The sequence below is a fragment of the Oryctolagus cuniculus genome, chromosome 19, assembly GCF_051225735.1.
Source record: "Oryctolagus cuniculus isolate XC-2025 breed Fujian yellow rabbit chromosome 19, ASM5122573v1, whole genome shotgun sequence".
Classification (NCBI taxonomy): domain Eukaryota; kingdom Metazoa; phylum Chordata; class Mammalia; order Lagomorpha; family Leporidae; genus Oryctolagus; species Oryctolagus cuniculus.
This window is the reverse complement of record NC_142885.1, coordinates 69964294-69991273: the sequence shown is the minus strand read 5'-3', so window position 1 is coordinate 69991273 and position 26980 is coordinate 69964294. Positions and strand designations below refer to the sequence as shown.

At 63.6% G+C, this 26980-nt stretch overlaps 3 protein-coding genes and 2 long non-coding RNA genes across 34 annotated transcripts; 2 read left to right on the top strand and 3 right to left on the bottom strand.

Moving 5' to 3' along the window:
• Positions 1–1157: 1157 nt before the first annotated feature.
• On the bottom strand, positions 1158–4290 carry ELOB (elongin B). Its single transcript, XM_008250612.5, has 4 exons — positions 4253–4290; positions 4009–4143; positions 3176–3281; positions 1158–1630 (listed from the first exon to the last, which is right to left on the bottom strand). The coding sequence occupies exons 1-4, from the start codon at positions 4253–4255 to the stop codon at positions 1518–1520; spliced, it is 357 nt and encodes a 118-aa protein (XP_008248834.3). The 5' UTR covers positions 4256–4290; the 3' UTR covers positions 1158–1517.
• A 368-nt stretch (positions 4291–4658) lies between these two features.
• On the top strand, positions 4659–6588 carry LOC149120654 (uncharacterized). 3 transcript variants are annotated; one of them, XR_016226010.1, is made up of 3 exons: positions 4659–5531; positions 6012–6099; positions 6219–6588. It is a non-coding gene; the product is annotated as an uncharacterized LOC149120654 (long non-coding RNA). The 3 variants fall into 3 exon arrangements; XR_016226009.1 differs by having other exon boundaries at positions 4659–6099; positions 6223–6588; XR_016226008.1 differs by having other exon boundaries at positions 4659–6099.
• Positions 6589–8131: 1543 nt separating this feature from the next.
• Positions 8132–14028, bottom strand: PRSS33 (serine protease 33). Of its 2 annotated transcripts, none has more exons than XM_070064098.2 (7): positions 11247–14028; positions 10922–10948; positions 10675–10837; positions 10293–10564; positions 9906–10075; positions 9558–9721; positions 8132–8338 (listed from the first exon to the last, which is right to left on the bottom strand). In XM_070064098.2, the coding sequence occupies exons 1-6, from the start codon at positions 11290–11292 to the stop codon at positions 9563–9565; spliced, it is 837 nt and encodes a 278-aa protein (XP_069920199.1). In that variant the 5' UTR covers positions 11293–14028; the 3' UTR covers positions 8132–8338; positions 9558–9562. The 2 variants fall into 2 exon arrangements, with proteins under 2 accessions (XP_069920199.1, XP_089177520.1); XM_089321394.1 differs by lacking the exon at positions 8132–8338 and adding an exon at positions 8346–9250.
• A 149-nt stretch (positions 14029–14177) lies between these two features.
• LOC138846933 (serine protease 41) lies at positions 14178–19130 on the bottom strand. Of its 17 annotated transcripts, XM_070064093.2 has the most exons (8): positions 18602–19114; positions 16866–16993; positions 16747–16773; positions 16619–16645; positions 16270–16435; positions 15325–15608; positions 14827–14984; positions 14178–14570 (listed from the first exon to the last, which is right to left on the bottom strand). In XM_070064093.2, the coding sequence occupies exons 1-8, from the start codon at positions 18628–18630 to the stop codon at positions 14340–14342; spliced, it is 1050 nt and encodes a 349-aa protein (XP_069920194.1). In that variant the 5' UTR covers positions 18631–19114; the 3' UTR covers positions 14178–14339. The 17 variants fall into 17 exon arrangements, with proteins under 17 accessions (XP_069920194.1, XP_089177492.1, XP_069920190.1 ...); XM_089321366.1 differs by lacking the exon at positions 15325–15608 and adding an exon at positions 16025–16188 and having other exon boundaries at positions 14178–14984; positions 18602–19127; XM_070064089.2 differs by having other exon boundaries at positions 14178–14703; positions 16270–16645; positions 18602–19123.
• On the top strand, positions 16645–21407 carry LOC149120653 (uncharacterized). Of its 11 annotated transcripts, none has more exons than XR_016225989.1 (6): positions 16645–16791; positions 19144–19246; positions 19552–19710; positions 20308–20366; positions 20618–20728; positions 21294–21407. It is a non-coding gene; the product is annotated as an uncharacterized LOC149120653 (long non-coding RNA). The 11 variants fall into 11 exon arrangements; XR_016225994.1 differs by having other exon boundaries at positions 16648–16791; positions 19552–19673; XR_016225990.1 differs by having other exon boundaries at positions 16777–16791; positions 19139–19246.
• The last annotated feature ends 5573 nt before the right edge of the window (positions 21408–26980 follow it).

Sequence of the window (26980 nt, the reverse complement as noted above, 5' to 3'; positions counted from 1 at the left end):
TGTGCGGGCGGATGGGTGAGTGCGGACAAAGGTGGGTCTGAGGCTGGCCCCGTGTGGTGTGAGGTTTGGTGGTCAGGACCTGGGTGGGTGGTCCTGAGTGCTGGCTGGTGGGTTTGGAAGAGAGTGGTGCTATAGAGGTCTCCTCTGCTTCTCAGGTCTCGCAGCCCCCGGAAGCCAATAGACTCTCTTCGGGACTCCCGGTCCCTCAGCTATTCACCTGTGGAGCGTCACTGTCCCTCACCCCAGCCCTCACCGCGGGACCAGCAGAGGTAAGGCCCGCTGCACAGCAAGCAGCAGCGGCTGCACCCTCGCTCTGGGTGCCGCCAGCTAACTGGAAGATGGAGCGTTCACGGTCAGGTGCTTGGGCTCTGACATGAGTTTGGTGTTGCAGCAGTGGTGAGCGGGGTTCCCGCAGAGGCCAGCATGGGGACGGCCGCTCCCCTGGCCACAAGCGCAGGAGGGAGACACCCAGCCCCCGGCCCGTGCGACACCGCTCCTCCAGGTGTGTTCTTGAGAAGGGCTGAGGGAAGGCTCTTTCCTGGCAGTGGGGGTTGGGGGGAGAGCTGAGGGCCAGGCCCTGTTCTGATCCCACATCTCCTCTCTTGCAGGTCTCCGTAAATCTTAGGGGGATTCCACCATACCCATGCCGTGGAGCCACAGGGCGTGCTCTTTTCCCGAACAGCCGTGGGAGGGTTTCTTGTCTGCCCCCTTGAGCCCTGGCAACGTCTTGGGGGGAGAGTCCCCTCACTTTTTTTTTTCCTTTCCTTTGTTCCTGTGAAATGTTAATCTCTGTGAGTTTTTCCTGGTTCACGTGTTTTGGGGGGTTTGGGGTGGGAGGGAAAGCAGATGGGAGTTGGGGGAGGGACGTATGTAGTTCAGGACACCCTGGGCTGGAGTCAGAAAGGGCCTGGGAGGCACACCCTCTGTGGATCCCGAGTATCCCTGGGGCTGTGCTGGTTTAGGATTTGGATTTGGTAAGCTGTGTGAGGTATTCTTGGAAGGGGCAGGAGTTGAAATTAGCTGGCCCCGACTGCCCCCCATGAGGTTGTGGTCCCCTCCCCCCAACTTTTCATGTTTCTTAAAAGGCATTTTGGTTTTTTAAAATCTGTACAGCAAGAGCAACTTTTTCTGTCAAATAAAAATGAGAAATGCAGGGATTGGGTCTGTAGCCTGCTTTATTAGGTACAGTGAAGGAGGAACCACGTGTGCTGTCGCTGTCAGGATCTGGAAGGCGTGGCAGGCTGTGGTAGCTGTTCTAGGTTGGGATTCCCTCACAGATCCTGCTGCCAGGCCTCGGAGCATCCACTGTTCCCTCCCAAACTGATCCTCTCCCCATGTTGGCTGAGGAGAGTGGTCCAGCTTGCAGGGCAGCCAGGTCCCCGGTGCTGGCAGGACAGCGCAGGGAGTGCCTGGAGTCTGGAGGACGGTGGGGAGAAAGAGGCAGCAACCAGGCAGACACCCAAATCTCTTTTATTGGGGGTGGGGAGTGGGCCTCTGGAGGGGTGGGCGCGAGGCCCTCACTGCACAGCCTGTTCGTTGGCGCTGCTCCCTGAGTCCTGGGGCTTCATGACATCAGGCAGCTCCGGGGGGCTGGAGAAGGGCTCGATGCGCAGAGCTTCGAAAGCGTCATCTGGGTGGGGAAGGGGACAGAGCTGGAAGGGCTGCTCCATGCTGGTGTGCACCTGTTTCCCAACAGTTAAAGCCTAGCCACTGTCTCCCTACATCCACTCTCACCCCATCTGTTCCATTTACACCTAATCAGTGATTTTAAAATGAAACAATTCCTCTCCACATAACTCCTCCGGAGGGCAGGGCTTCCTATCAGTCTCGGGCTTTTGGACAACTGATCACTATGTTCCCACACCAAGGTCTTGGCACTCTGCATGGCTGGGGCAGAAGGCCGTCCTTGGACAGAAACCATCCCAGTCCCTTCCATGAACAGTCACAGCATCCCAGTCTCAAACTGCTGTTTCTGTGGCCTGGCTGCTTTCCTGTTAAACCAGCAGATAAACCTCACACCTTTTCTCCTGTACTTCCCACCTCAGATTCGAATCACTTGGCTCTGGATTCGCAAAGGAGTTGTCATGCAACTGGAGATATAGGGTAGAGGCCCGTACACGGAAACCTCTTGGATTGTGTGGCACAGCCCTAAACGCCAGTATTGCTCAGGCTAAGAAACCTGACCCAGCCTAATCCCTTTCGAGCCACAAATCCCCAGTGACAAGTGCTGCCATTACCACCTCTCTCACTTCAGTGTTAGCTGGCATCGGCCAGACTAATCTCTAACAGTGAACCACAGCGTTCAGGGTCAGAAAGGGGTATGGGCAGTAAATGACAGGGTGGCACATCAAACCAAGAAAGGAGCCTAATGCTGACAAATGCCTCTCCACCGAGAAGCACACTGACACAAGTGCAGCCATCTGGGGAAGGAGAGCAGGCAGCCCACCCGGCACCTGTCTGGGAGGACACCATCCAGCGTCCGGACCCCACCATACTCAGTGCCATAATGAGGGCTGGAGGGGAAAACAAGTCACTTCCCTAGGCCTTCGTCTTCCCACTCTCCAAAGTGGGTCTCCATCACCCTAACATCTAGGGTGCCTCTCAGAACTATTAGGGGGTGCTGCTGCTGGGAGAACGTGGTCCTGCCCATCTCTGCTAGCTCTGCACCCACCTAAGCAGGACCACGAGCAGGAGGAACCCACAGAGAGGCCCCTAAGCCACCCAGCTCTGGACCCCCTGCAGCAGGTCAGGCTGGGTGCACGCGTTCACGCGGCCTTGTGGTGGAGGCCGCTTCTGTGGCACCCCTTTATTGGGAAGGGGTGGGAGCCTGCAGAGCTGCAGAGGTTCCGCTGGGCAGGCTCTGCCTTGAATCCTGGAGTTGGCAGACTGGCACGCTCCAGGTCTCAGCCACACAAAAGCTGAGGCTTTCGGCAAGGCACTGCCCAGAGCGCAAGACGAGGGCAGTGCTAACCTGGGGCTGCATGTGGGACCGGGGAGCTGAGAATTCTCTGGGAAACAGGCTTGCATGTCTGCAAGCCTCTCGTTCGCGCCTTCTTTTATGAAGAAAGCGTGTGAGAGGAGACCGCCTTGCTCTCAGCCTGCGAGTCCCGCCCATGTGCAGGACCCTCTCCGCTGGCTGCCACCAGCCTGCCTGGCTGCCACCAGGCCGTCTCACCTGCCCGGAAGGCCAGTCCCACTGTGGCTGGAGCCTGTGGCCGTGCCGTCTGACTGGTGAAGCCGCATTCGCCCAGGGTCTTGCCGTCATCCAGAAGCTGGTCGTCCTGGGGAGAAAGGCAGGGCCTTGCTTGGGAAAGGCCAGAGGCGCCTCCGGACCCAAGAATCCCCAAATCAGACCTCCCAGAGTGCGGCTCTGGAATGTCCTCCGCCCTCGGGCGGATCTCAAGTTGGAAGCCAGTGACCCAGTCTGGAGCTAGGCATGCCTGGGTTCGGGCCCCGCTCTGCCACCCTGGACAAGGCACAGCTTCCTCGTGCGGCAAACGAGAATTGCCAGAATTCCCAAGTCACAGGGCAACCAGGAGTTTCCAGCAGGGAGCCCCCGAGAGCTCAGCGTGGAGGAGGGAGGCTCTGAGGCCGGACGCCGCCTCCGATGACCCGAGACAGAACCGCAGGCCCTCCTTACCGACCCGCCACGGCCAGGGCCGCCCCTGCGGGGCGCACGGGCAGCAGCCGGGGCAGCTGACCTCGTGACCCCCTCTCTCCGGCCCTCGGCCCTACCCCCGGCCGTGTGACCGCCGCAAGCCCCGGCTCCGGGACCCCGGCGCCAAGCCTCAGCGTCCTCAAACGGAAGCCAGCGCTGCCCAGAGCGCAGGGGCCCGGGCCTCGCACGCGACTCATCAGTGCCCCCGCACAGGCCCGCCCGGCGCCCCGAGCGCCGCTCGCGCTTCACCCGCACAACGGATGTCCCACCCCCGCGGCGGGACCGAGGCGGCGGCCGGCCCCTGCCCACAGCGATGACTCGGCCGCCGCCCGGCCGGGCCGCGGGCGCACCTTGTACAGCCGCTGCTCGTCGGGCGGCCGCTTGAGGATGCCCTCGACGATGCGCTTCAGTTCGAAGACGGTGCTCGACTCCTTGGCGTCCGTGAAGATGGTGGTTTTGTGACGCCGGATCATGAGGAACACGTCCTGGGGGCGGCAGGCCGGCGTGAGCACAGAGCCCGGGCCCCCCCGCGCGGCCCGCCGCCCCCGGCGCCCCCGGCCCGGCCCGGCCGCCCCTCCCCCCGCGCCCGCTCACCATCGCGGCGGCTGCTTCTCCCCTCGACGCGCCGGCGCGGCCGCGCTCCGCCCCGTTCCCGGCAGCCTGTGCGCGGCCCGGCATGCCCCGCGCGCGGCCCCGCCCCCGCCGCGCGGCCCCGCCGCCGCCATTTTGAGCGAGCCGGAAGCGGGTATGTGCCAGTCGCGTGCGGCCGCCATCTCGATGCCGGGGAGACGGAAGCGGTGGGCGGGGACCGGGAGCGGGCGCGCGCGCGCGAGAGAGAGGGAGACGGCTGATGGCGCCATCTTGGGAGTGGCAAAAACCAGGCCGCCCGTGGGTGGGAGCGGGGCCTTGGCCCCAGGCATGGCGCTCTTCCGGGGGTTTCTGGGGCTCGCTACGAGCGCGGAGCACTCGCCTGTCGGGGAATGTGATGAGTGATGTGAGTCTCGGTCACGGGACGGCAAGCTTCAGTGAGGCCTGGGCTGCCATGTTGAGGGCTCTGACTTTGGCGGTCATTTGGGGAAGGTTCTATATTTTGGACCGCCCAGCCACCGTACTGGGGCCACGTTCCCATCGCCGCGTCCGGGCCTGGAGTGTAAGGGTTTTTGCACCCCTCAGGGTGAGGTGAAGCTCCTGAGCCCCGGGGTGGCCCCAGGGAGAAGCGGGCCGAGGCTGGGCGCGAGGGCGCCGGAGGGGCCTGCGGCCTGGATCCCTGGCTGGCCACGCCCCTTCCGCCAGCCAGCGGGGCCCTCCGGGGGCCTCAGGGCGCGGGCCTGCGTCGGCCGGACCCCGGCGCTGCCCCTGCCCGGGTCGGTGCCGGGGGCGTCCGAGGCCTGCCGGCCGCCGTGGAGGCCCGGGGAGTGGGCAGCGGGCCTCGGGACGCCGCCTTGCCCCGCTGCCGCCCGTCAGGATGGCGGGCGCGCAGTGTCCCGGCCCGTGTGCGGGCAGGCTGTGCGGCTGAGGAGGACCCGTCCATGACCTTGCAGGCGGATCCTGCCCTCCCATCCCCCGTGAGCGACACCTCGGGGATCACCGCCTTGCACCGCGGTGCTGTTTGGGGAGAAATCCCACGAGTGACAGCCCTCTGCACAGCCGGGTCCCGGAACAAGGGGCGCGGGGGAGACGTGGTGGGCCTGCAGCCAGAAGAGCTCCGGTTTTGTGTTCTCGTTAAAGCTGCCCGACTCTCTCGGGTCCGAAGTCCGCGAGGGCAGCCCAGAGCCGCCGCCGCCTGCTCCCAGGCCCTCGCGCGGTCCTGCGGGCTGCCCCTGCTCCCTGGTGGGGTAGGAGGCAGCGGAGAGGAGTACTGTCTAGGCCGAAGGTTTCCTTCCTTCCTTTCGTTTTTTAAAGACTGGTTTATTCGAGGGAGTTACAGAGAGAGGGGTTGAAAGGTCTTCCACCCACTGGTTCACTCCCCAGCTTAGGCCGGAGCCAGCCGCTCCATGCGGGTCTCCCACGTGTGCAGGGGCCCAAGCACTGGGGCCGGGCTCTGCTGCTCTCCCAGGCCGCAGCAGGGAGCTGGCCTGGAAGCGGAGCAGCTGGGATTCAGCCTGGTGCCCGTACGGGATGCTGGTGGTGCAGGCGGCGGCTTTACCTGCTGCACCGCAGGGCCGGCCTTGAGGCTGCCTTGTAGAAGCAAGCGTCCCAGAGAGGGTTAAAGTGCGCCTGGGAGGCTGAGCTCCACTTCCCATCAGGCTCCAGATGCCCTGGGCGGGGCGGTTCTCCAGTTGCTGCACCCAGGAGCCTGTGCTGTCTTTCTGCCTTCCGTAAATCCTGTCCGGTTGTGTTCTGACTTGTGCAGAGATGAGAACCAGGACTGGGCCCAGCTGCAGCTCTTTCCAAGGGCCCTTGATCCCCGCAGCACTCCGGCCCTTCCACCCATGTGTGAGGTGGGCCTTGACTTCCGCCTGGCCCAGGCCTGGCTGTTGTCTTTGGGGGGGGGGGGGTGTGAGCCAGTGGATGGAAGATGGCTTGCTATCTATCCCTCTCTTTTTTTTTTTTTTGACAGGCAGAGTGGACAGTGAGAGAGAGAGAGAGAAAGGTCTTCCTTTGCAGTTGGTTCACCCTCCAGTGGCCGCCACGCTGGCGTGCTGTGGCTGGCACACCGCGCTGATCCGATGGCAGGAGCCAGGTGCTTCTCCTGGTCTCCCATGGGGTGCAGGGCCCAAGCACTTGGGCCATCCTCCACTGCACTCCCGGGCCACAGCAGAGAGCTGGCCTGGAAGAGGGGCAACCGGGACAGAATCCGGCGCCCTGACTGGGACTAGAACCCGGTGTGCTGGCGCTGCAAGGCAGAGGATTAGCCTAGTGAGCCACGGCGCCGGCCTGTCCCTCTCTGTCACTCTGGCTTTTCAATAAATAAATTTTTTCTTTTTAAAGCGCTGCTTGGTGTCAGTTGCCCAGGTTCAAATCCGACTCCACTACTTAGAAGCTGTGGACTCAGACCTCTGGGCCTGAGTCCCTGTCTGCGAGATGCGATGAGTGTTGGGGCTCCATCTTCTCACGCCCACAGCCACGCCGCAGGTTTCGTCTGTTCAGATCGTCCGTGGAGAGATGGAGGTTGTCGGTGCTTCCCTGAGAGGCTGCGCCCTCTGATGGCGGCGGCAGTGGGGCAGCTGGGAAGTGCCTTTTTCCCCGCAGCCTTGGGTCCCTCACCTGAGGCCGGTCTAGCTTCTTGATGTAGGCACTGATCGCTGTGAACACGGCTCCTCAGCCTGCTGTTGCTGTGTCCCACAGTTAATGTGCTGTGTTGTCGTCTGTACTCGTTTCTCAGGGTGTTGTGACTTCTTGGTGACTCACCGTTGGTTCAGGAGCGTGTTGGGTGGGCTCCCCGTGTTTGTGTCTTTTCTGGAGTTTCCCTGGCCACCGTCGCAAGATGGCTCCCTTCCTGAGCGCGGTCTTGCAGCCTGTCAGCTGGCAGGTGGGGCCCACAGGGAAGGGGTAAGAATGCGGCTAGTGTAGTCGGTGACAGGTGTCACAAGAGCGGTGACCTGCCAGCCACAGTCCACAAGCTGCCGCCCAGGCCTGGGCTGAGAGGAGGGAGCAGAGGCGAAGCCCCGCCCCCACCCATCAGGCCTGGGAGTGGGCGCCCGTCTTCTGCGTCGCCCGCTGTGTGACTTTGGGCCTGACAGAGGAGCCGGTGCACCTCCCAGGGCCTGGAGTGTCGCAGGGGAGCCTTGACAAGGAGTTTTGGTTCCTCCTCCTCAATTGTTCCCCTTCCTGCCCAGCCCCCTCCACTCCCACTTCGGGAAAGCCCCTGGTTTGCTGCCCAGTTGTGCTCCAGAAGCTGGGCTCGCGGGGAGGGGACCCACGATGCAGTGTGGCAGACCTGGGCCCATGTGGCCTGGTGTGCTGCCCCCAGGGAGGCTCCTGGGGGAGGGCCATGGGGTGGACTGGTGAATGACGTGATGGACAGCTGCTGGCTCCCTGTAGGGCCCATCAGGTCCTGCTGCCCTCCTGGGGCCAGCCTGGCTCTGCCTGCAGTGGACTACGGTCCACAGGCCCACCCTGACCGCCCAACACGGTACTGCCCTGGCTCCCTTGGAGAACAACAGCACGAGCTGAGCTCAGGCCTGGGCGGCTGTGGGTGGGGTTCGCTCCCCATTGGTGGATTTTGATTCGTTCATGTTTTGTTGTTTGTGTTCCTTCTGCAGATCTGGCCTGTTTAGTGGCCGGAATAGTGGGCCTGGGCCTGGGCATGGCAAGGAGGGGACAAGAGGCCATGTCCCAGGCTGCCAGGGAAGTGTGCGGTGGCGAGGATGTGCCCAGGCTTACCCTGGGAGTGAACGGTGGCAACAGAAAGGACTCGGCTGGGCCCGCCTGGAGCTCCTGACCTCCCTGCGTCGAGGAACTCGGGAAGTGTGTGGAAGGCCAGCCCACTGCCCGGGACACCTCCGCCACAGCAGGGCACACTGTGTTAGGTTCTTGTTTTGTTTGTTTTAAGATTCATTCATTTATTTGAAAGGCAGAGGCAGAGAGGGAGTGGTCTTCCATCCACTGGTTCACTCCCCAGATGGCTGCACAGATCCAGAGCTAGGAGTCAGGAGCTTCTTCCTGGTCTCCCACGTAAGTGCAGAGGCACATGGACCTGGGCCATCCTCCGCTGCTTTCCCAGGCCACAGCAGAGAGCTGGATCGGAAGTAGAACAGCCGGGACTCGAACCGGCGCCCACATGGGATGTCAGCACTGCAGGCGGTGGCTTTTCTGCTGTGCCACAGTGCCTGCCCCTGTTTGTTTGTTTGTTTTTAATTAAAGATTTATTTATTTATTTGAAAGGCAGAGTGACAAGGAGAGAGAAAGCAAGCACACTTCCATGTGCCCGTTCACTCCCCAGATGGCTGCAATGGCCAGGGCAAGGCCAGGCCAAAACCAGGAACCTAGAAGTCCATCTGGGTCTCCCACATGAGAGACTTGGCCATCTTCTGCTTTCCAGGCGCAGTAGGAAGGAACAGGATCAAAGTGGAGCAGCTGGGACCCCAATGGTGCTCATAGGGATGCTGGCGTCACAGGCAGGAGCTTAACTGTGCCAAAATGCTGGTGTGCTGGTGTGTCTGTCATTCAAGAAATTGCCACAGGGCCCGGGGCTGTGGTACAGTAGGTAAAGCCGCCACCTGCAGTGCCGGCATCCCATATGGGCGCTAGCTTGAGACCCAGCTGCTCCAATTCCGACCCAGCTCTCTGCTGTGGCCTGGGAAAGCAGCAGGAGATGGCCCAAGTCCTTGGGCCCCTGCACCCACCTGGGAGACCTGGAAGAAGCTGCAGGCTCCTGGCTTTGGATCGGTGCAGCTCTAGCTGTTGCGGCCAAATGGGGAATGAACCAGCGGATGGAAGACCTCTCTCTCTCCCTCTCCTCCTCTGTGTAACTCTGACTGTCACATAAATAAATAAATCTTTTAAAAAAAGAAACTGCCGCAAAGGTAGCAGCTTAGAAAAGCACAAATTTATTAGCCCACAGCTCGGTGGCTCCGAAGGCTGGGCAGTTCTCGTGTTCTTGCGCACTCACCAGGCTGAGATACAGGCACGGCAGGGCAGGGCTGTTACCTGGAGGCGGGGGAGGAACGTTCCCAAGCCCCCTCAGGGTATTGGCGAGGGGTCTGAGGCTCCCGTCTCCTGCGGCTGCCCACGGCTCTACCAAAGCCAGCGGAGGAGACGTTCATGCCTCACACTTGCCTGACCTCCAGGAAAACAGGTGGACAGGGCCCAGAGTGTTGGCCCATCTGTGTGCCCCACACCCAGCCCTGCCCAGAGCCGAGGAGGAGGGGCGGACACCTCTGCCTCAAGTCGGAAGGGTAGGGCTGTGTGCAGATCCCCTTTGGGGCCAGGAGGCTGAAGGGCCAGCATCACCCACCAGCATCAGAGACTGAGGTGCGCCCGAATCCAGGGGCTGTATGCGGCCACGTTGGTGTAGACGCCGGGACGGTTGGGCAGGGCGCAGCCCTTGCCCCAGCTCACCACGCCCACCAGGACCCAGTGCCCAGACTGCACGCAGGTCAGGGGTCCTCCAGAGTCCCCCTGCGAGAGAAGAAGGACCAGCCTAGGTCCCAGTCCTCCCCCGACTTGGGAGTTTTCCTGACCCCAAGCCCCTGGGCGGGTGACTGGGACAGAGTGTAGAGGTGACACCTGGGACCTGGGTTCTAGGAGGTGGGGTGCTGAGTACAGGGGTGTGGACTCCAGAGGCTCAGAGGCGAGCGCACACCTGGCAGGCATCCTTGTGGCCTTCCTGGTAGCCGGCGCACAGGGTCCCGGGCAGCACGATGCGCTCGGCCTGGGGCACCCCAGTGCCCAGGTGGTAGAGGCGGTCACAGTCCTGCGCGTCCAGCAGCGGCACCCTCACTCCCTGCAGGGGCCGCCACGCAGGGAGCGGCACTAGGGGCAGAGGGGGGCCTTCTGAGAGCCATAGGCCAAGGTATGAGGCTGGGGTCCGTGGCAGAAGCTGAGCCTGAGAGGCCGGCCTGCCAGGCGGGTCTCCCGGTTCCAGCTAGGAAGGCTCAGTGTCCAGAAGTCGCGTGGGGTCCCAGATTGGGGCTGGGATTTCCAGTCCGGTGGAGGAGTGGGAGGCTCCCCCAACGCCCCCAGGTCTCACCTCCTGGGTGGAGGCTGCCCCAGCCGGTGACCCAGCACGGGAAGCCGATGGGCAGGCGGGCGCCGGGCTCGGGCAGGCAGACAGGCTGGACGCGGGCACTCACGGGCACCGGGCGCCGCAGCTGCAGCAGCGCCAGGTCTCCACGGGCCGCGTCCTCGGAGTAGTCGGGGGCCAGCAGCACCCGCAGCACAGGAGCGGAGAGCGCGCGGGGCGAGGTGGGGGCCAGGCGCAGCGCCCCCAGGCGCACACGGTACTCGGACGGCAGCACCCGCCTGCAGGAGCAGAACTGCTCAGCAGCAACGCCGCGACCCCACCCGCTCCCTGGGATCAGCCCCGCCTCACACCTCCACGCGCCCACTGGGCCCGCGCGCTGGCCGCAGACCTGGGGAAGCAGTGCGCCGCCGTCAGCACCCACTGCAGGGCGATGAGCGCAGCCCCGCACACGTGCGCCCCCCGGCGCTGGATGCTCGCCTGCCAGGGCCACTCCCCTTCCCGGGCGTCTCGGCCCCCCACGATCCGATTGGGTATGCGAGGCTGGCCGCAGGCTGCGAGGAGATGAGGGGCAGTGAGGGTGGCCCGAGGACTGAGGCCTGGGGCAGTGCGGTGGGAGGGGGAGCCCCCCTCCTTACCTGCCCGCCCTGGCGACTCGGCAGCTCCTGGAGGGAAGCAGGAAAGGTTGTGGATTAAGGTTTCCGCGGCAGGTCAGAGATTACGGAGGGCTGACCTAGTGCCAGGCTTTGTGCAGAGATGTGAGTTAACTCGCCCAGAGCACTGCGGGTGCCGTGGGCTTAAACCCACGGCACAGAGCAGCACACAAGGGTTCGGAGAGCACCAGGTCAGTGGCTGCCAAGACGGGAGCCCTTGGAGTCGACCGGAAGGCCCAAGGGTGCTGTCCTGGAACCAAGGCTCTGAGCCAGCCACACCCCACCGTCCCTCCACCCGGCCCCTGCTCACCTAGCACCACCAGGAGCAGAACCCACAGGTGCGAAGCCCCCTCCATTCTGCCTTCGGAGCTGGGAAAGGACAGGGATGCCCAGACCTTGGGCTGTGGGCTGGAGCCTCAGGAAGAAGGCGGGAGTGCCCTTACATTGGGACACAAGCCCCTCACCTCTCCCCACCCCCGCCCCCACCCCACCCCCAGCCCGCTCTCAGTTCCTGATTGGTCCTGGACTGTGCCTGTGACCCAGGCTCCAGACCCTTTCCTCTGCCTGGGGACCACCTCTGCGTGTGCAGCCCCTGCCCCCATACTTGGACATGGGGCAAAGGCCTCTCCCGTTTCGGCTGCTGATACTTGCCCTTGTCCAGCTGGCAGCCCTGGACAGCCTGGCGCCCTCTGTGCTTACTGGGCCTGGGGGGAGGCTTGGGGGCTTAAAGGGCAGGAGGGCGGAGGCCCAGCCAGGGGGTCATTGCCGGGGCGGGGCTGCGGCTTCACCTGACCAGCCTCAAACAAAGAGTCTTTGAACAGTGCTACAGGACGGACCCCCGGGTGTCTGAAGGAAGCCTCCCTTGGGACAAGGCACTGAGAAGGGGGCGGGGACTGTGGTCTGGCTGGTCTCTGAACCTGCTCCTGCTCCTGCTCCCGCTCCCGGCAGGGTTGGGCTCTGGGGCTGAGCCTGGCCAGCCCAACTGGCACAGAGACCCCAGGCTGGCCAGGGCTCACAGTGGTTCACAGTGGACAGATTGTGGACTTGACCAAGGACAGGAGCAGATATGACCTTGAGAAACAATCCACCCTCTGTTTTGGGGTGGCCAGGACAGAGCTAGGCTGAGCAGCCAGGGACAGGGGACAGGGACTGCCGAGCCGTGGGAGAGCTGGAGCCAGGATGGAGCCCGGGGCTGGCAAGTGCCCTCCGGTTCCCCCAACTACCCAGAACTTTCTCTGACCAATCACCCCCTCTCACTTGCTCTCTGGGGGCCTCCCTGCCTGGGCCCTGGACTTGAGATTGATGTCTGTTGATGACCCTCACGAGACTGGAGCCGGGTCCATGCCCGGAGGAGGCTTAAACAACAGAATTCATTTCTCGTGGTTCTGTTGGGGCCCGAGGGGCCCAACCCAAGAAAAGACTGGCAATCGGGAGCTGAGATGCAGCTAAGGGTTCGCGAGGAGTAAGATTGATCCGCCAGGTGAAATTACACACGCAGGGTGTGTGCAGAGATCTCAGGGCAGTTTTCCAGAAGGGAAGGCGGGATCTCCAGGGGTTTGAGGGCTGCCTGACACCGGGACAGGTGTCGGGTTCATGCTGGGAGTGGGCGTGTCAGCGGGGCCCAGGGCCTGGTGGAGACGCAGTCAGCAGCCATGTTGGAGGTTTTCAGCTGGCGCCAGTCTGGGCAGTGCCGACTTGAGGCTGCAGGCCCGGGGTGGGGGAGCGGGGGTCTTAGAGGCAGCTCGGGAAAGGGTGTGGTGACTTCCTCCAGCTCTTTCTGGCCCCTACCTGTTTCCTTACCTGGAACAGATCAAGGGGCCAGTAAAGTGGATTCCCTTCCTAGGCAGGGGGAAAAAGAGGCTGCGCCTTCCCTCTTCTCCCTTAGAAGCTCCGCGGCTCCAGGGCATCGGCAGGAGAATCTGCACTCGGTCAGCCCCGGGCTGCAGGTGGGGGGCGCTCAGGCTTCACACCTGAGTTTTTGGAGGGGACTTAGTGTTCAGATCTGACAGTCACCAGTGGGCAGAGCTGGCCCTGAGGACTTGGGAGTGAGTGAACTGGGCTGCACAGGCAGCAGGCAGGGCCGAGGCTGAAGGCAAGTGAGAGGGAGGCACAGCTCTGAGCTCGCTGTCCTGCGCCAGGAGCACAGCCCCACCCCCAGTCTGCCCTGTCCCCACTGACACCCGGAGCCACTGCCATGCTCGGATTGTCTGTTCCTTGTTCATTTCTGTCTTTGCAGACACAGAACCCCTGCGACCCCAGCCCCCACTGCTCCCCAGGGGCTGTCACACTGGCCCCGCTCGCTCTCCTCCACCCGTCCAATTACATCGGCATCACGAACCTCAGACGTTGCCAGGGCCCCTGAACGCACTCTGTTCCAAAATCACGTGGACTCAGTCATGCCTCGGACGCCCCAGCCCCTGGCCTCAAGCTGGCCCTGTGTGAACCGGCCCAGTCTCGCCAGACAGGATGCCCTGGCCGCCAACAGACCACACACAGGGCAGAGGCATGGACATCCTGTACAGCTGAGAGGAACTGGTGACTCCACCCCGCTGGACGGGTCCTGCCCAGAAGGAGCCTGCAGCCCAGGACCCTCACGGGGAGCCAGGCAGGGAGGACACAGACCTGCCGCCCCCAAGTGGCGCCGAGCGGCTCCCAGGCTCCCACAGCCTCCCCTGCCGTCTGCTCCAGCTCTGCACCTTCCCGGGCCCTGGGACCACCCTCAGCACGAGCAGGGCGGGATTCCAGAGAGAGCCAACCGCCCCACCTGCTCTGTCCTGGGGGAGCCAAGGCCGAGGGCCCAGCAGGACGGCAACTCAGTCGCCCACGGGGGGACCTCCTCGTCCCTGCAAACGCATCAGCATTGCTGCCTCCCCTGCCTCTTCCTCCCCGTGATTCCCGGGAACCACCTCCCACTGCACACCTGCACCCCGTCCTGAGCCAGGCCAGCCTCTGGGGCCCATGGCAGGAGCAGCGGTGTCCGGGGCTTCTGTGGTGGGGACAGGGGAATGGGGCCTCGGGAGCATGTGCCCCCGCCCCCAGCCACCTGGAGCCAGGCCTGCGCTGCCATCTTTATCTTCCTGCCTGCACGCACTGGAGGGGGCTCTCCTGGTTCAACCAGAGCGTGACTGTCGGGGGACAGAGGTTTGGGAGTGGGGGGACTGTCTTGGGCTGGATGGACTTGGCTGAACAGAGGGAGTTGCTCATGAAGACGCTGGCTCTGCACAAACCTTAGAGTGACAGCTGGGGTGCCCACACAGGTTTATTAGCAAATGAGACACAGAGGATAGGAGCCAGGTCCACAGGCAGTCCCCACCCCAGCCCTGGGTGCCTACAGCCCCGGGGAAGGGGCTGGCGCTGGGGCACCCAGCACACCCTCATAGGTGTGGGGGGTGGGGTGGGCGGCTCATGCTGCCCACAGAACCCAGGAAGCACAGCGCAGAGCCAGCAGCAGCAGAGTAGGGGAGGGGTCCGGCTTGGGCACACCAGCCACCAACTTTATCCACTTGAAGTGCTGGCTGACATTGGTATAGACACCGGGCCGGGTGCGTAGCCCACAGCCCTCTCCCCAGCTCACGATTCCGACCTGGTACCAGATTCCATCGATGTCACAGACCAAGGGTCCCCCTGAGTCGCCCTGGGGAGCAACGTGGTGAGCATGGCCTGGGGCAGGGAGGGGGGGCGGGAGAGCAGGAGGTGCAAGTTCCCCTCCCATGCAGCGGGCACGCCTCAGCTTCTGCATCTGCAAAGTGGGCCAGCAGCACCCGGGCCTGGCGTGAGGAGGAGGAGAGGACTGTGGAAGGAGGTGGTTTGCCCCTGCCACTGCTCTCATGCAGGCACTGCAGCTGGGGGCGGGGAGGGGGCTGGGACGGCAGGGAGTGGGGTTTACTCACACCACAGGTGTCTGCCCCGCCGCCTTCTCGGCCAGCACAGATCATGTCATCCCAGACAAAATAGCGTACAGCGGGCAGTGAGTAGAGGTGGTTGCACCAGGTGTTGTTGATGATGGCGAGCTGCACTTCCCGGAGGTTGTATGGAGGGGGTATCTCGGCTGGAGGTGGAACAAAGAGCACCCTTCGCCTGTCCTGTGCCATCCAGGGCAGGGGAGAGCGAGGGTCCCCCGACACTCAGTTCCCCATTGGCACAAAGATGATGGCCCCTGCCTGAGGGTGCCTGGACTGGCCATGCAATTTCCCCCAACCCTGGCTTTTGGTGCCCACGGTCCCTGGCGAGGCCCATGTGGGATCCTGCCCTGCAGGTGGGGGCCCGAGGAAAGCAGGTGCAAAGAGCTCCCGGGCCCCAGAGGGCACCAAGGGGCTGCTGGGCCAGCTGTGGCGGGAACAGGGTGTCCAGGACAGCGCCCCCTCCCCCCCATGTTGTGCCGGGCTCACTGCCGTTGTCTGAGATGAAGCCCCAGCCAGTGGCCCAGCAGTCGTGCCGGTGCTGGAACATGGCAGTGGAGGAGAGCACGCAGACGGGCCGGGTGTTTGGGGTGTAGTACACGCGGGAGGCCAGCTGCAGCAGGGCGATGTCGTGCCGCAGGCGAGTGCTTCGGGGGTGAATGATGATCTTCTTCACTCTGTATGAGACGCCTATGTATGTCCTGAAGCGCTCTGGAAACGACCCACTCCTCAGCTGACCCACCTGGACCCGCCAGCTGTCCACATCTGCGTACCTGGCAGAGGAGAGCGCTCTCAGGCCTGCGCAGCAGCGCCACCCCCTGGGCACATGGGGCCATGCAGGGAGGTGACACTGACTGGGGGTTGCCACACCGGCCTTCCCACAAGCCACCAGCAAGTCCAGCTCACAGACTGCCACCACCACGTCCAGAGCCTGGGGACCCGGAGGGGACGGGGCTTCCTCCCCTCCCCCTCATCTCGTCACCGCACAGAGCTGTCCTAGGACAGGGACACTGCGCCCAGCCCTCCAGTGAGCCTCTGTGCAGCCAAAAAGGAGCTGGCAGAGGAGGCCACCAGGGTGGGCACTGGGCAGGGTGGAGGCAGCTGGGTGCCCAGCCCCCAGCCCACCTCAGCTCATGCCTCCCCCACCTTGGTCCACACCTGCTGAGGGGGAATCGGGGTGGAAGCCCACCTTGCGGTTTGTAAGGCAAAAGGACGATGCCCCCAAGGTGCATGGGATTGTTCTGAAAGAACATTCTGGAACAACATGCCCGGGGTTCCCTCCAGGGAATCTCTTGTGGGTGTGAGCGTGCAGGCCCTCCTTGAGGCTGTGGGGAACTCCAGGTCTCCATGGCCCTGGCGCCAGAGGAGAGGCCAGCTGCGGGGGCCCCAGCCTGAGCACTTCCTCGCCCCGCCCCCAGCGCGCCCCCCACTCACTTTGCGAAGCAGTGCGCGGCTGACATCACCCAGCGGCGGTTCAGCAAGGACCCGCCACAGACTTGTTTCTTCTCCCTAATCAGGCTGACCATCCAGGGCCAGCGCCCGCGGGCCGACTCCACCCCGCCCACGATCAGCGGCTTATTTTCCCGCTCTCCGCAGGGCTCTGGGATGGAGAGAGCGACGCGCACTGAGGGCAGCCACAGCCCAGCCCGCCCACCCTCGCCCCGGGTGTGTGAAGACCCGGGATCCCGGTAGAAGCGCGCGCCCCAGGGTCGCCCCGCTGGGGAAGGAGGTGCCACCGGACCCTCCCCGCACAGCCCGCCCCGCCCCCGGGCCCGTCGGTTACTTGAGAACAGCCTGGTGTTCATGGGACCTGCAGCGGAGGAGAGGAGGGTGAGGCGTCCCGCGCACCCGCACCCCCGCACCCCCGCACCCGGCCCGGCGGCTCCGCGCAGCGCGTCCTGCGCGCCCTACCTGCCAGCGGGTCCCAAATCCGCGATTCTGCGCGGAGAAGAGCAGGTGAGCTCCCTGGCGTCCACGCTCCCCGGCCTCCCCCCATGCCCTCGGGTCCCCCCGCGGCGACCCCAGCTCACCCGGCTCCTGGGGTGCGCCCCGCGCCAGCAGCAGCGCCAGCAGCAGCGTCCTAGCCCCCGCGCCCATGGCTGCTCTGCACCTGGGCGCCCCCTCCGCTTCCTCCCGCTCTGGCCGGGCCAGGCGCCCCCTGGGGGGAGAACAGGGGTGGGAGCCGCCAAGGCACCCCAGGAGACCCTGTCCTCCCCGGACCTCGCAGGACCAAGGGCTGGCTGGGGACCTCAGGCCTCCCAGCTCCCGGGGTCCCCAGCACACTCCCTGAGACCGCCCAGAACCAGGGACCCCAACAAGCCTTCTGCACCTCAGGCTCCCACGTTGCGGGAAGATCCTTCAGGTGGCGCATCTTCATGCAGTAGGGGCTGTGGCTTGGGACAAGGTGGGGGCCGGGGAGGCATCCCGCCAGAGCTTCTCCCACCTCCTTGTGGCCACAGGGTTTTGGGCTCCTTGCAAAATGGCCCATCTGCCTGAGCACTGAGAAAGCCCACCCCAGGCTGCTCCGCTGGACTGGCCCTTTCCCTCCCATGACCTGGGTGAGGGGAAGTCTGCCTCCTGGAGGCTCTGATGAGAGCACACTGCCTCGCCGTTTCCATCCTCACCGGCAACAGTGGCTGATGGGCTCTGCCTGCTTCTGGCAGTTAGGACCCTGTGGTTACACTGGGCCCATCCGGGTGAGTCAGGGCGCCTCCCCCACCCCAGCACCTCAGTTCTGTGTGCCGCCTGACCCTGTGGTTACACTGGGCCCATCCGGGTGAGCCAGGGCGCCTCCCCCACCCCAGCACCTCAGTTCTGTGTGCCGCCTGACCCTGTGGTTACACTGGGCCCACCCGGGTGAGCCAGGGCGCCTCCCTCCCCCACCCCAGCACCTCAGTTCTGTGTGCCGCCTGACCCTGTGGTTACACTGGGCCCACCCGGGTGAGCCAGGGTGCCTCCCTCCCCCACCCCAGCACCTCAGTTCTGTGTGCCACCTGACCCTGTGGTTACACTGGGCCACCCGGGTGAGCCAGGGCACCTCCCCCACCCCAGCACCTCAGTTCTGTGTGCTGCCTGAGCTCCCCTCTGCCCAGCAGGCACACATTCTCCAGGAGGCACCTGCAGTGTCCTGGGTTTTGGGTGCCCTGGCCAAGGGGGTGTAGCTGCGGGGTGTGCCTGGGCAGCACCCATTTTCCAGGGCCTTGCAGGTGTGTTGCCAGAGCCAGGAAGCGCTGCCCGGATGACCAGTCCCCACAGTGTCCCCAGAGCCTGGGAAAGAGCCGGGAACTTGAGCTGTTCCCTCCGGGTCAAGCACTTCCTTCCTCCCAGCAAACAGCAGAGGCCTCGTCCTCATCCTGCCAGGGGCTCAGCCCCCGCCTGCCCCCGCTGGCTGGCAGGTCCTTCCCTGGCTTCTGCTGGGGCCTGAGCCCCCAGTGCCCTGCCCCCCTAAGATTGCCAAGCCGCAGTCTTCCCCTTCAGGGGAGCCTGTGGCTTACTTCCGAGACCGACTCTACCGTGGAACGGTGCACCCGGCTCTCCTTTCTCTGGAGTAGGTGCACCTGCTGTTGCAGGTTCCGCCCTGCGCCCTGCTGCTCCTCTGGGAGGAAGCCGTGTGGCCCGGAACGCCCAGCCACAGTGCACCACGGCCTCAGAGGTCTTCATTCCCCGGGCGGGGATAGACGCAGATTCTCACCGTTTCCACGCGGCTTGCATTTTCAGCTTTGGAGATGAGCAAAGCAAACCCTGAGCAAAGTTTTTAAAAACTCACCAAACACTGAGCACTCCTGACTGCTCCATAATGAAGTGCGAATCCCAGGATTCGGAATCCTTCCAGGCCCCGCCCCAGCGCCACCCTCCCAGGGGCTCCCCGCCCCCACCGGCTCTCAGTGCCTTTCCCCAGAGCTGCGTGGCCTGGGCCACGCCCGAGCCTGCAGGCCCCTCAGCCTAGAAACCTGGCTGCTGCCCAGACACCAGGCACAGCCCCTGAGGTCCCCTCCTGCTGGCCCTGGGCGACCCTGGCCTCTCCCTCTCCCCGGTGGCTCCCACAGTGACAGCTGCAGGATTATGGGGACTGTGGGGTGGGATTGGATGCGAGGGCAGAGTCTGAAACTGCGTTTACACACACGGCAAGGTCCGGGGCTTCTTAAAAACCGCCGTGGTGTGTGTGTGGCGTCCCAGGAGCCTTTGCTCCCCTCCCTGCCCCCTCTTCCACGTGGGGCTTCACTGTGCCACGGGGAAGCCCCCAGAGGCCTCTCCTGTCCCTCGGCTGTTTCGGAACCCAGGAACATCAGCGCTCTCGTTGCAGAGCAGGTGGAGAAGAAATGAACTGCGATGCTAACCGCAGAAGGAAGTTCCGAGGGACCGGCCCGGCGGCCCAGAGGTTAAGCTGCTGCTTGCGACTCCAGTATCCCATGTGAGCGCTGGTTCAAGTCCCGGCTTCCCCGCTTCCAATCCAGGTCCCCGTTAATGCTCCTGGGAAAGCAGTGCACGATGGCCCAAGTGCTTGGACCACTGCCACCTGCATGGGAGACCAGGATGGAGTTCCAGGCTCCTGGCCTTGGCCCGGCCCTGGCTGTTGTGGCCGTCGGGAGGGAACCAGCAAATGGAGGCTCTCTTGCTCGCTCTGTTCCTCTGCCTTTAAAAAAAAAAAAAAAAAAAAAAAAAAGTTTGGACCTGGTTCATGTGATGATTTTCAGAGGAAATCACTGCCTTTTCTAGGAAATGAAACAGACCAATGGGTGGGGAAAGGAAACCGCCAATCAAGTTCCATTTCTGGGGCCTGGCCCCACCCCAGGAAGAAAACCCCGGGTCGCGGAAGCAGCCGTCACCATTTTCCTGAGGTGAGCACGGGGACACTTGGATCGGCCGAGCTGTGGGGTAGGGGTCAGTCTCGGGGAGAGGAAGGGGTCTCTGGGTTTGCAGCCGAGCGGGCACAGGTTAGGAGAGGCGGGCACTCCTCGTGCAGGTGAGAACCAGACTGCAGCAGAGCCCCGGGGCGAGGGCGGGCAGGGCAGGGCCAGGCATGCCGGGCGCGTTCTGGTGGGCACAGGCCGCTGTCCTAGGTGGGTCGGGGCATGGGCAGCTGCGAGGGAAGAGGCGGCACCATGGCTGGCACCGGGCAGGGCTCGCCATCCCACAGGCTGCCGGGACTCTGGAGGAGCGGCCAGGGCCGTGAGGCCAGAGCCAGCTCTGCGGTGAGGCGGCCGGGGGAAAGGGCAACCGGGAGAAGCTGGGCTCCCTTGGGAAGCCCCCAGCTGGGGCAGCTGGGAGAGCTGTCAGGGAGCCCTGGTGCACCGTGGGGGCTGGAGGGCGGCCCTGGCAGGCAGGGGCACCTGGGCGCTTCCTTCTACTGCAGGCCCACAGACGTGGGGGCAGGCCACTCTTGCCTCAGGTTCCAGTGGCGCCTGTGTTGGTTTTGGGGCTCTGGGGAAGGGGCGTGAGGGGAGGGAGACCAAGCAGGCTTTCCTCCAACAGCCCTGCGAAGTTTGAGCAAGATGGTTGCTGGAGCGATCCCCATGGTCCAGATCTTCTTGGTGAGTCCAACACCCCCTTCACAAGGTTCCCCTTGGCCTTCCTGCCCTGGTGGGGGCCCAGGCCTGTCAGTGGGACCCTGTCCCCCAGGAGCTTCAAGCCCCTCCCCGGGAGCGCCGCTCAGTCAGACGTGCTCTGAGGGCTCCTCCCCAGTGCAGAGGAGGAGGGCGGGCCCCGGGCCTGTGGGAGGCAGGGCTCCGAGGCCCCTCTGACCTCCAGTCCTGGGTGTCCCTGACCCGTCTCCCCCTTCCAGGGATTTGGGAGCATCAGCTTTTCTGGCCCCGTGGCCTGGCTCATCACTGGCGTGGTCGCTGGTGTCATTCTGATGTGGGAGGTGGTCGCTGTTGTCATTCTGATGAGGGAGGTGAGGAGCAGGCTGCTGTGGCCCAAGGGCCTGGGCGGGGGCAGCTGTGGGGACCTGAGCAGGAGGTGGGCCTGGGCAGAGGCAGGGGGGGGGGGCAAGTGTGGGGACCTTGGCAGGAGGCGGGCCTGGGTGGGGGGGGCAGCTGTGGGGACCTGGGCAGGAGGCGGGCCTGGGCGGGGGGCGGGCAGCTGTGGGGACCTGGGCAGGAGGCGGGCCTGGGCAGGGGCAGGCAGCTGTGGGGACCTGGGCAGGAGGCGGGCCTGGGTGGGGGGGGCAGCTGTGGGGACCTGGGCAGGAGGCGGGTCTGGGCAGGGGGGGCAGCTGTGGGGACCTGGGCAGGAGGCGGGTCTGGGCAGGGGGGGCAGCTGTGGGGACTGGGCAGGAGGCGGGTCTGGGCAGGGGGGGCAGCTGTGGGGACCTGGGCAGGAGGCGGGTCTGGGCAGGGGGGGCAGCTGTGGGGACTGGGCAGGAGGCGGGCCTGGGGCGAGCCTGGGTGGAGGTCCTTGGCCGGCTGCCTCCCTGCCCTCCCGGGGCTGCTGCTGACTGCCCCTTTCCTCTCTTCCAGTATAAAAAACTCCACCACAAAATGGAGTAACGGGACCCCGCCCACCCTGGAGGGCAGCTCCTGGCAAACAAGCCAGATTTTTGAAACAGGCATTAAAAGCAGAATGACTGAGTACCCCTTGTGGCGTGATTCTGGAATTGCAAGCCCGACTCCAGCTCCACCCTCCTGGCACCCTCCCCAACCCCCACCCACAACACCAAGGTGGGAGCCTTGAGGTCTCCTCTCCTGCTGCCCCGGACCTGCCCGGAGCCCCTCGTGCCAGCGGCCAGCCTCACACACACAGGTTCTCGAGGGTGAGCCCGGAGCACAGCGGGTTGAGGGCACCCACGTCCCTCATCAGAGTGCTGGTCTGATCCCGGCTGCCCCTGGGCTCGCGTGGGAGACCAGGACGGAGTCCCTGGCTCCTGGCCCAGCCCTGGCCGCTGCAGGGAACCCGTGGACGGCAGGTCTCTCTCTGGCACGCGCCTTTCAAATGAGGAAAAAACAATGAGCTGAGAGAGAAGGGAGCCGCCCAGGATGCCCGGGCCTTGTTTCCTGTCCCTCCCCGCAGTGGCCACTTCCCCCCCAACCCCCCAGGCAGACCGAGCAGGTGCCGGGAGGCGCTCCCTCCCCCAGCGGGGGCTCGGTCTCTGGAGCCTGGGTGGGCAGAGCCTGAGTGAGGAGGCCCACCCACCTGCAGTCGGCGTGGTGGCAGTGTCTGCGGCCCCTGACCTGGGGGGGTCCTCCCTGGCTTTGCTGAGGGGTGAGGGTGGGGTCCTGCCAGGAGGCCCCTCGCACTGCCCGTCTCCCCGGCCCCTAGGATCCCGGGACTGATGGCTGCTGGGTTCCTGGGGGGGGGGGTGCTTTCATGCTGAGGGTCCCAGACCTCAACCTCCTGGTGGCTGCCCCCGCTGGAGGATGTGAGGGATGCCTGTGGTGCTTTTTTTTTTTTTTTAAGATGTATTTATTTATTTGAAAGGCAGAGCGAGAGAGAGAGAGAGAGGTCTTCCATCCTCTGGTTCACTCCCACATGGCTGCAGTGGCCGGAGCTGGGCCTGTCTGAAGCCAGGAGCCAGGAGGTTCTTCAGGGCTTCCTTCATGGGCACAGGGGCCCAAGGACTTGGGCCGTCTTCTGCTGCTTTCCTAGGCCATCGCAGAGAGCTGGATCAGAAGTGGAGCAGCCAGGCCTCAAACGAGCGCCCATATGGGATGCCGGCACCCCAGGCAGCAGCTTTACCCAGTATGCCATAGTGCTAGCCCCACAAATGAACCCTTATCAATGGCACAACCTTTAGGTGGCAAATGGCAAATCACACTGCTTGGGTGCAGAGAGCATTCAAAGCCAGCGTGTGAGTTTCCTGTGGCTGCCGAACCCAAGTCCCCAAAACTCGGTGGCTTTAAACCACAGAATTTATCTGCTCACAGTTCTGGAGTCCCGGAGCCCCGAGTGGCTGTGGGGGGTGGGGGGTAGTGGTGGCTGACAGTGGTATAGCAGGTTAAGCCACAATGTGCCTGTGCCAATGGAAGAAGCTCCTGGCCCAGCCCTGGCCCTTGTGGCTCTCTGGGGAGTGGGAGATCTCTCTGTGTGTCTCTGTAACTCTGCCTTTAAAATAAATAATCTAAAGGGAGAGGGAGGGAGATGAGCGTGGGTAAGGAGACGCGGCGCCCCTGCGCGCGGCCAGCGGGGTTCAGGGCGCCGGTGCTGGCGGCGGGCGGCAGGGGGCGCGCGCGGACTCCGGAGTCCGCGGGCCGGGGAGCGTGGTCCGCGTCCGCTCGCCGCCAGCACCGGCTGGGTCGGGGGTCTTTCAGGCGTCGGAGGAGGGCGAGGCGGTGCCTGCGGCGTCCCCGGGGCCCTGCGGTCCCGCGCGCCTCCCGCGTCCCGGAGGCCGCCTTCCCGAGGTAGGACTGGGGTGGATTCGGATGCCTGCGTCGGAGCTGGACCAGGCGGCCCCGATGTCCACTCAGTCACTCCTCGCGGGCCGCCCGCGGCCGCCCCAGCTTCCGCCGCCTCCCCGCCTCAGCTCGCGAGCGCCTGTGAGCCGCGTCCCCGCCTCAGGTCGGCCGCGTCCCCTCCTGGCTCCCGGAAGCTGCCCCATCGCGGTGCTGGTGCCTGGGTGGGATGAACAAACCCCGCAAGGCAGGAGAGCCAAAGGAAGGGCGAGGCGAACGGTCCGCGGGGGAAACTGAGGCCGGGGCGCCGCGGGCCGGGGGCCGCTTCCCCGCAGCCAAGCCCCTGCGCCCGCGTGGGACGCCCAGCGTGGTCCTCTGGGGAGTGGACCAGCAGCGAGGACCCCCCCCCCCCGCTGTCACACTCTCAAATGCATACGTACATACATACGTATTTGTTTTAAAAGATTTATTTATTTTACTTGAAAGAGTTACACAGAGAGAGGAGAGGCAGAGAGAGAGAGAGAGAGAGAGAGAGAGAGAGAGGTCTTCCAACCGCTGGTTCACTCCCCAACTGGCTGCAACGGCCGGAGCTGCGCCGATCCGAAGCCGGGAGCCAGGAGCTTCTTCCGGGTCTCCCATGGGAGTGCAGGGGCCGAGTACTTGGCCATCTTCTCCTGCTTTCCCAGGCCACGGCAGAGGGCTGGATGGGAAGAGGAGCAGCCGGGACTCGAGCCAGCGCCCACATGGGATGCCGGCGCCGCAGGCAGAGGTTTCACCTCCTACGACGCAGAGCTGGCCTCCATAAGTAGGTAAAAAAAAATAAATAAATAAAAATAAAAGAAAGGAAGCAACTTGAAGTGAAAAGGACCGCTGTGGCCCGAGCGCTCTCCCGAGTGGCATCCGTGGCAATGTCACGCCAGGGCGGCGTATTCGCAGGCCGAGCTGGGCCGGGCCGGCCTGTGAGGACAGGGCGCTCTCTGCCAGCCCTGGGTCGTGGGCCTGGCGGCCTGCCGGAGCTATTCTGTTCCAGCTGAGACCTGTGCCAGCCTGTCCCTTCACACGGACAGAGGAGGGCGGCCGTCCTCAGGGTGTGGCAGGCGGGTGGCAGGCGGCTCCTCCAGACTCCTGAGGCCAGGCGGCTCCCGCTCCTGTTCTCACCTGAATCAGGGCGGCGACCCCGCGGGGCTGTTCTCTGCACACACCAGCAGGGGGCAGAGGCTCGCTCCAGATAAGAGAAGTGATAAAGCAATGCAGAATTACTGATTTTTTTTTTTTTTTTTGACAGGCAGAGTGGACAGTGAGAGAGAGAGAGACAGAGAGAAAGGTCTTCCTTTGCCGTTGGTTCACCCTCCAATGGCCGCCGCGGCCGGCGCACCGCACTGATCCAAAGCCAGGAGCCAGGTGCTTCTCCTGGTCTCCCATGGGGTGCAGGGCCCAAGCACTTGGGCCATCCTCCACTGCACTCCCGGGCCACAGCAGAGAGCTGGCCTGGAAGAGGGGCAACCGAGACAGAATCCGGCGCTCCGATTGGGACTAGAACCTGGTGTGCCAGCGCCGCAAGGTGGAGGATTAGCCTATTGAGCCGTGGCGCCGGCTTTTTTTTTTTTTTTTTTAAAGATTTATTTTTATTTATTTGAAAGTCAGAGTTACACAGAGAGGAGAGGCAGAAAGAGAGAGAGAGGGGTAGGTCTTCCACCTGATCGTTCACTCTCCAATTGGCCACAACCGCTGGAGCTGCACCAATCTGAAGCCAGGAGCCAGGAGCCTCTACTGGGTCTCCCACACGGGTGCAGGGGCCCAAGGACTTGGGCCATCCTCTACTGCTATCCCAGGCCGTAGCAGAGAGCTGGATCAGAAGTGGAGCAGCCGGGACTCGAACCGGCGCCCATGTGGGATGCCGGCACTTCAGGCCAGAGCGTTAACCCACTGCGCCACAGCGCCGGCCCCATAAGAATTACTGATACTACAGTCTTGGCCCCTGAGCTCTGGCCTCTGGTTAGCTGACATGGGAAAACGGAAGAAACCCAGAAAGCACCTTTGTGCTACCCAGCTGTCTCAGGGGACAGGTGTGTGGACCGCCTCAGCTGTGACATCACCGGCCACCCTTTCATGGAATGCTTCAAAGGTACTTCCAAAGTCCATGCAAATGGGATAAGAGATACGCTCGGGGGCCAGCCTGCGGCGTAGCGGGGAAAGCTGCTGTTCGCGACGCCAGCATCCCATGTGGGTGCCGGTTTGAGTCCTGGCTGCCCCATTTCTGATCCAACTTCCCGCTGGTGTGCGTGGGAGGGTAGTGGAAGATGGCCCAAGTGCTCGGGCCCCCATGGGAGACCCAGAAGAAGCTCCTGGCTTCAGCCTGGCCCAGCCACAGCCATTGCAGCTACTTGGGGAGTGAACCAGCAGATGGAAGACCTCTCTCTCTGTGTGTTGCTCCTCTCTCTCTGTAACTCTGCCTTTCAAATAAATAACATAGATCTTAGAGAGTTAGTTTGGGGCACAGGGGAGAAGCCCTCGCCTGCGATGCCCAAGTCCAGTATCACAGTGCCTGGGTTCGAGAGTCCTGGTCCACTCCACTCCACTTCCCTGCCAGTGTGCTTGGTGGAGGCCGTGGGTGTCGGCTGAGGTGCTGGGGTCCCTGCCACGCACACGGGGACCTCAGCTGGGGTACGGGCTTCAGCCTGGCCCAACCTCGGCTGCTGTGGGCATTTGAAGTGAACCAGGGGTAGAAATCTTTTTCTTGCTGTCATTCTACCTTTCAAATAAAATAAAAACACATATATAAGCATTTTAAAGATGAATAAAAGATGGGGTTGGCGCTGTGGCACAGCAGGTTAAACCCCTGGCCTGAAGTGCAGGCATCCCATAAGGGTGCTAGTTCTAGTCCTGGCTGCTCCTCTTCCGATGCAGCTCTCTGCTGTGGCCTGGGAAAGCAGTAGAAGATGGCCCAAGTCCTTGGGGCCCTGCACCCACGTGGGAGACCTGGAAGAAGCTCCTGGCTCCTGGCTTCGGATCGGCGCAGCTCCGGCCATTGCAGCCAATTGGGGAGTGAACCAGTGGATGGAAGACCTCTCTGTCTCTACCTCTTTCTGTAACTCTTTCAAATAAATAAAATAGATCTTTAAAAAAAGATTTATTAATTTATTTGAAAGTCAGAGTTACACAGAGAGAGAGAAGGAGAGGCAGAGAGAGAGAGAAGTCTTCCAACCACTGGTTCACTCCTCCAATCAGCCACAATGGCCAAAGCTGTGCCGATCCAAAGCCAGGAGCCAGGGAGCTTCTTCCAGGTCTCCCACGTGGGCGCAGGGGCCCAAGGACTTGGGTCATCTTCCACTGCTTTCCCAGGCCATAGCAGAGAGCTGGATCGGAAGTGGAGCAGCCGGGACTTTAACTGGCGCCTGTATGGGATGCTGGTACTGCAGGTGGCAGCTTTACCTGCTTTGCCATGCTGCCAGCCCCTACGCTAAGCCATAGTGATGGCCCTGACCTCTTAGATATTTTTTAAAAAAATATTTGTTTCTGACGCAGCAGGAAGAGCTGCACCCACATCCCGCCCACCCCAGCTCTGTGGGACACGCCCTCCTCAGGCCCTGTGGGGCCCAGAGACACCTGAGCCGGCCAGGCCTGCCCTTCAGGGAGAGCCCTCCGTGTGGGAGGGGCAGTGCCGAGGGTGCTGCTCCACCAGGCAAGGAGGGTGGCGCGTGGGGAGCTGCGGCGACACGGACGAGCCCTGCGGACAGCACGCTCGGGGAGCGGGCCCGGCGGGAGGACCATGAGCTGTGTGGCTGCTTCCACACGAAACGTCTGCAACAGGGCCCCTC

Coding starts and splice junctions, on each gene's coding strand:
- ELOB (XM_008250612.5), bottom strand. Junction 3,282..4,008: donor ACGAGCAGCGGCTGTACAAG/GTGCGCCCGCGG, acceptor CTTTCTCCCCAG/GACGACCAGCTTCTGGATGA. Junction 1,631..3,175: donor GGGACTGGCCTTCCGGGCAG/GTGAGACGGCCT, acceptor TTCCCCACCCAG/ATGACGCTTTCGAAGCTCTG.
- PRSS33 (XM_070064098.2), bottom strand. CDS start 11,292: ATGGAGGGGGCTTCGCACCTGTGGGTTCTGCTCCTGGTGGTGCTAG. Junction 10,949..11,246: donor TCTGCTCCTGGTGGTGCTAG/GTGAGCAGGGGC, acceptor GCTTCCCTCCAG/GAGCTGCCGAGTCGCCAGGG. Junction 10,838..10,921: donor CGAGTCGCCAGGGCGGGCAG/GTAAGGAGGGGG, acceptor ATCTCCTCGCAG/CCTGCGGCCAGCCTCGCATA.
- LOC138846933 (XM_070064083.2), bottom strand. CDS start 18,630: ATGGAGCAGTCAGGAGTGCTCAGTGTTTG. Junction 16,774..16,865: donor GGGCGCACCCCAGGAGCCGG/GTGAGCTGGGGT, acceptor TTCTCCGCGCAG/AATCGCGGATTTGGGACCCG. Junction 15,609..16,269: donor GCCGCGCACTGCTTCGCAAA/GTGAGTGGGGGG, acceptor CTCCTCTGCCAG/GTACGCAGATGTGGACAGCT.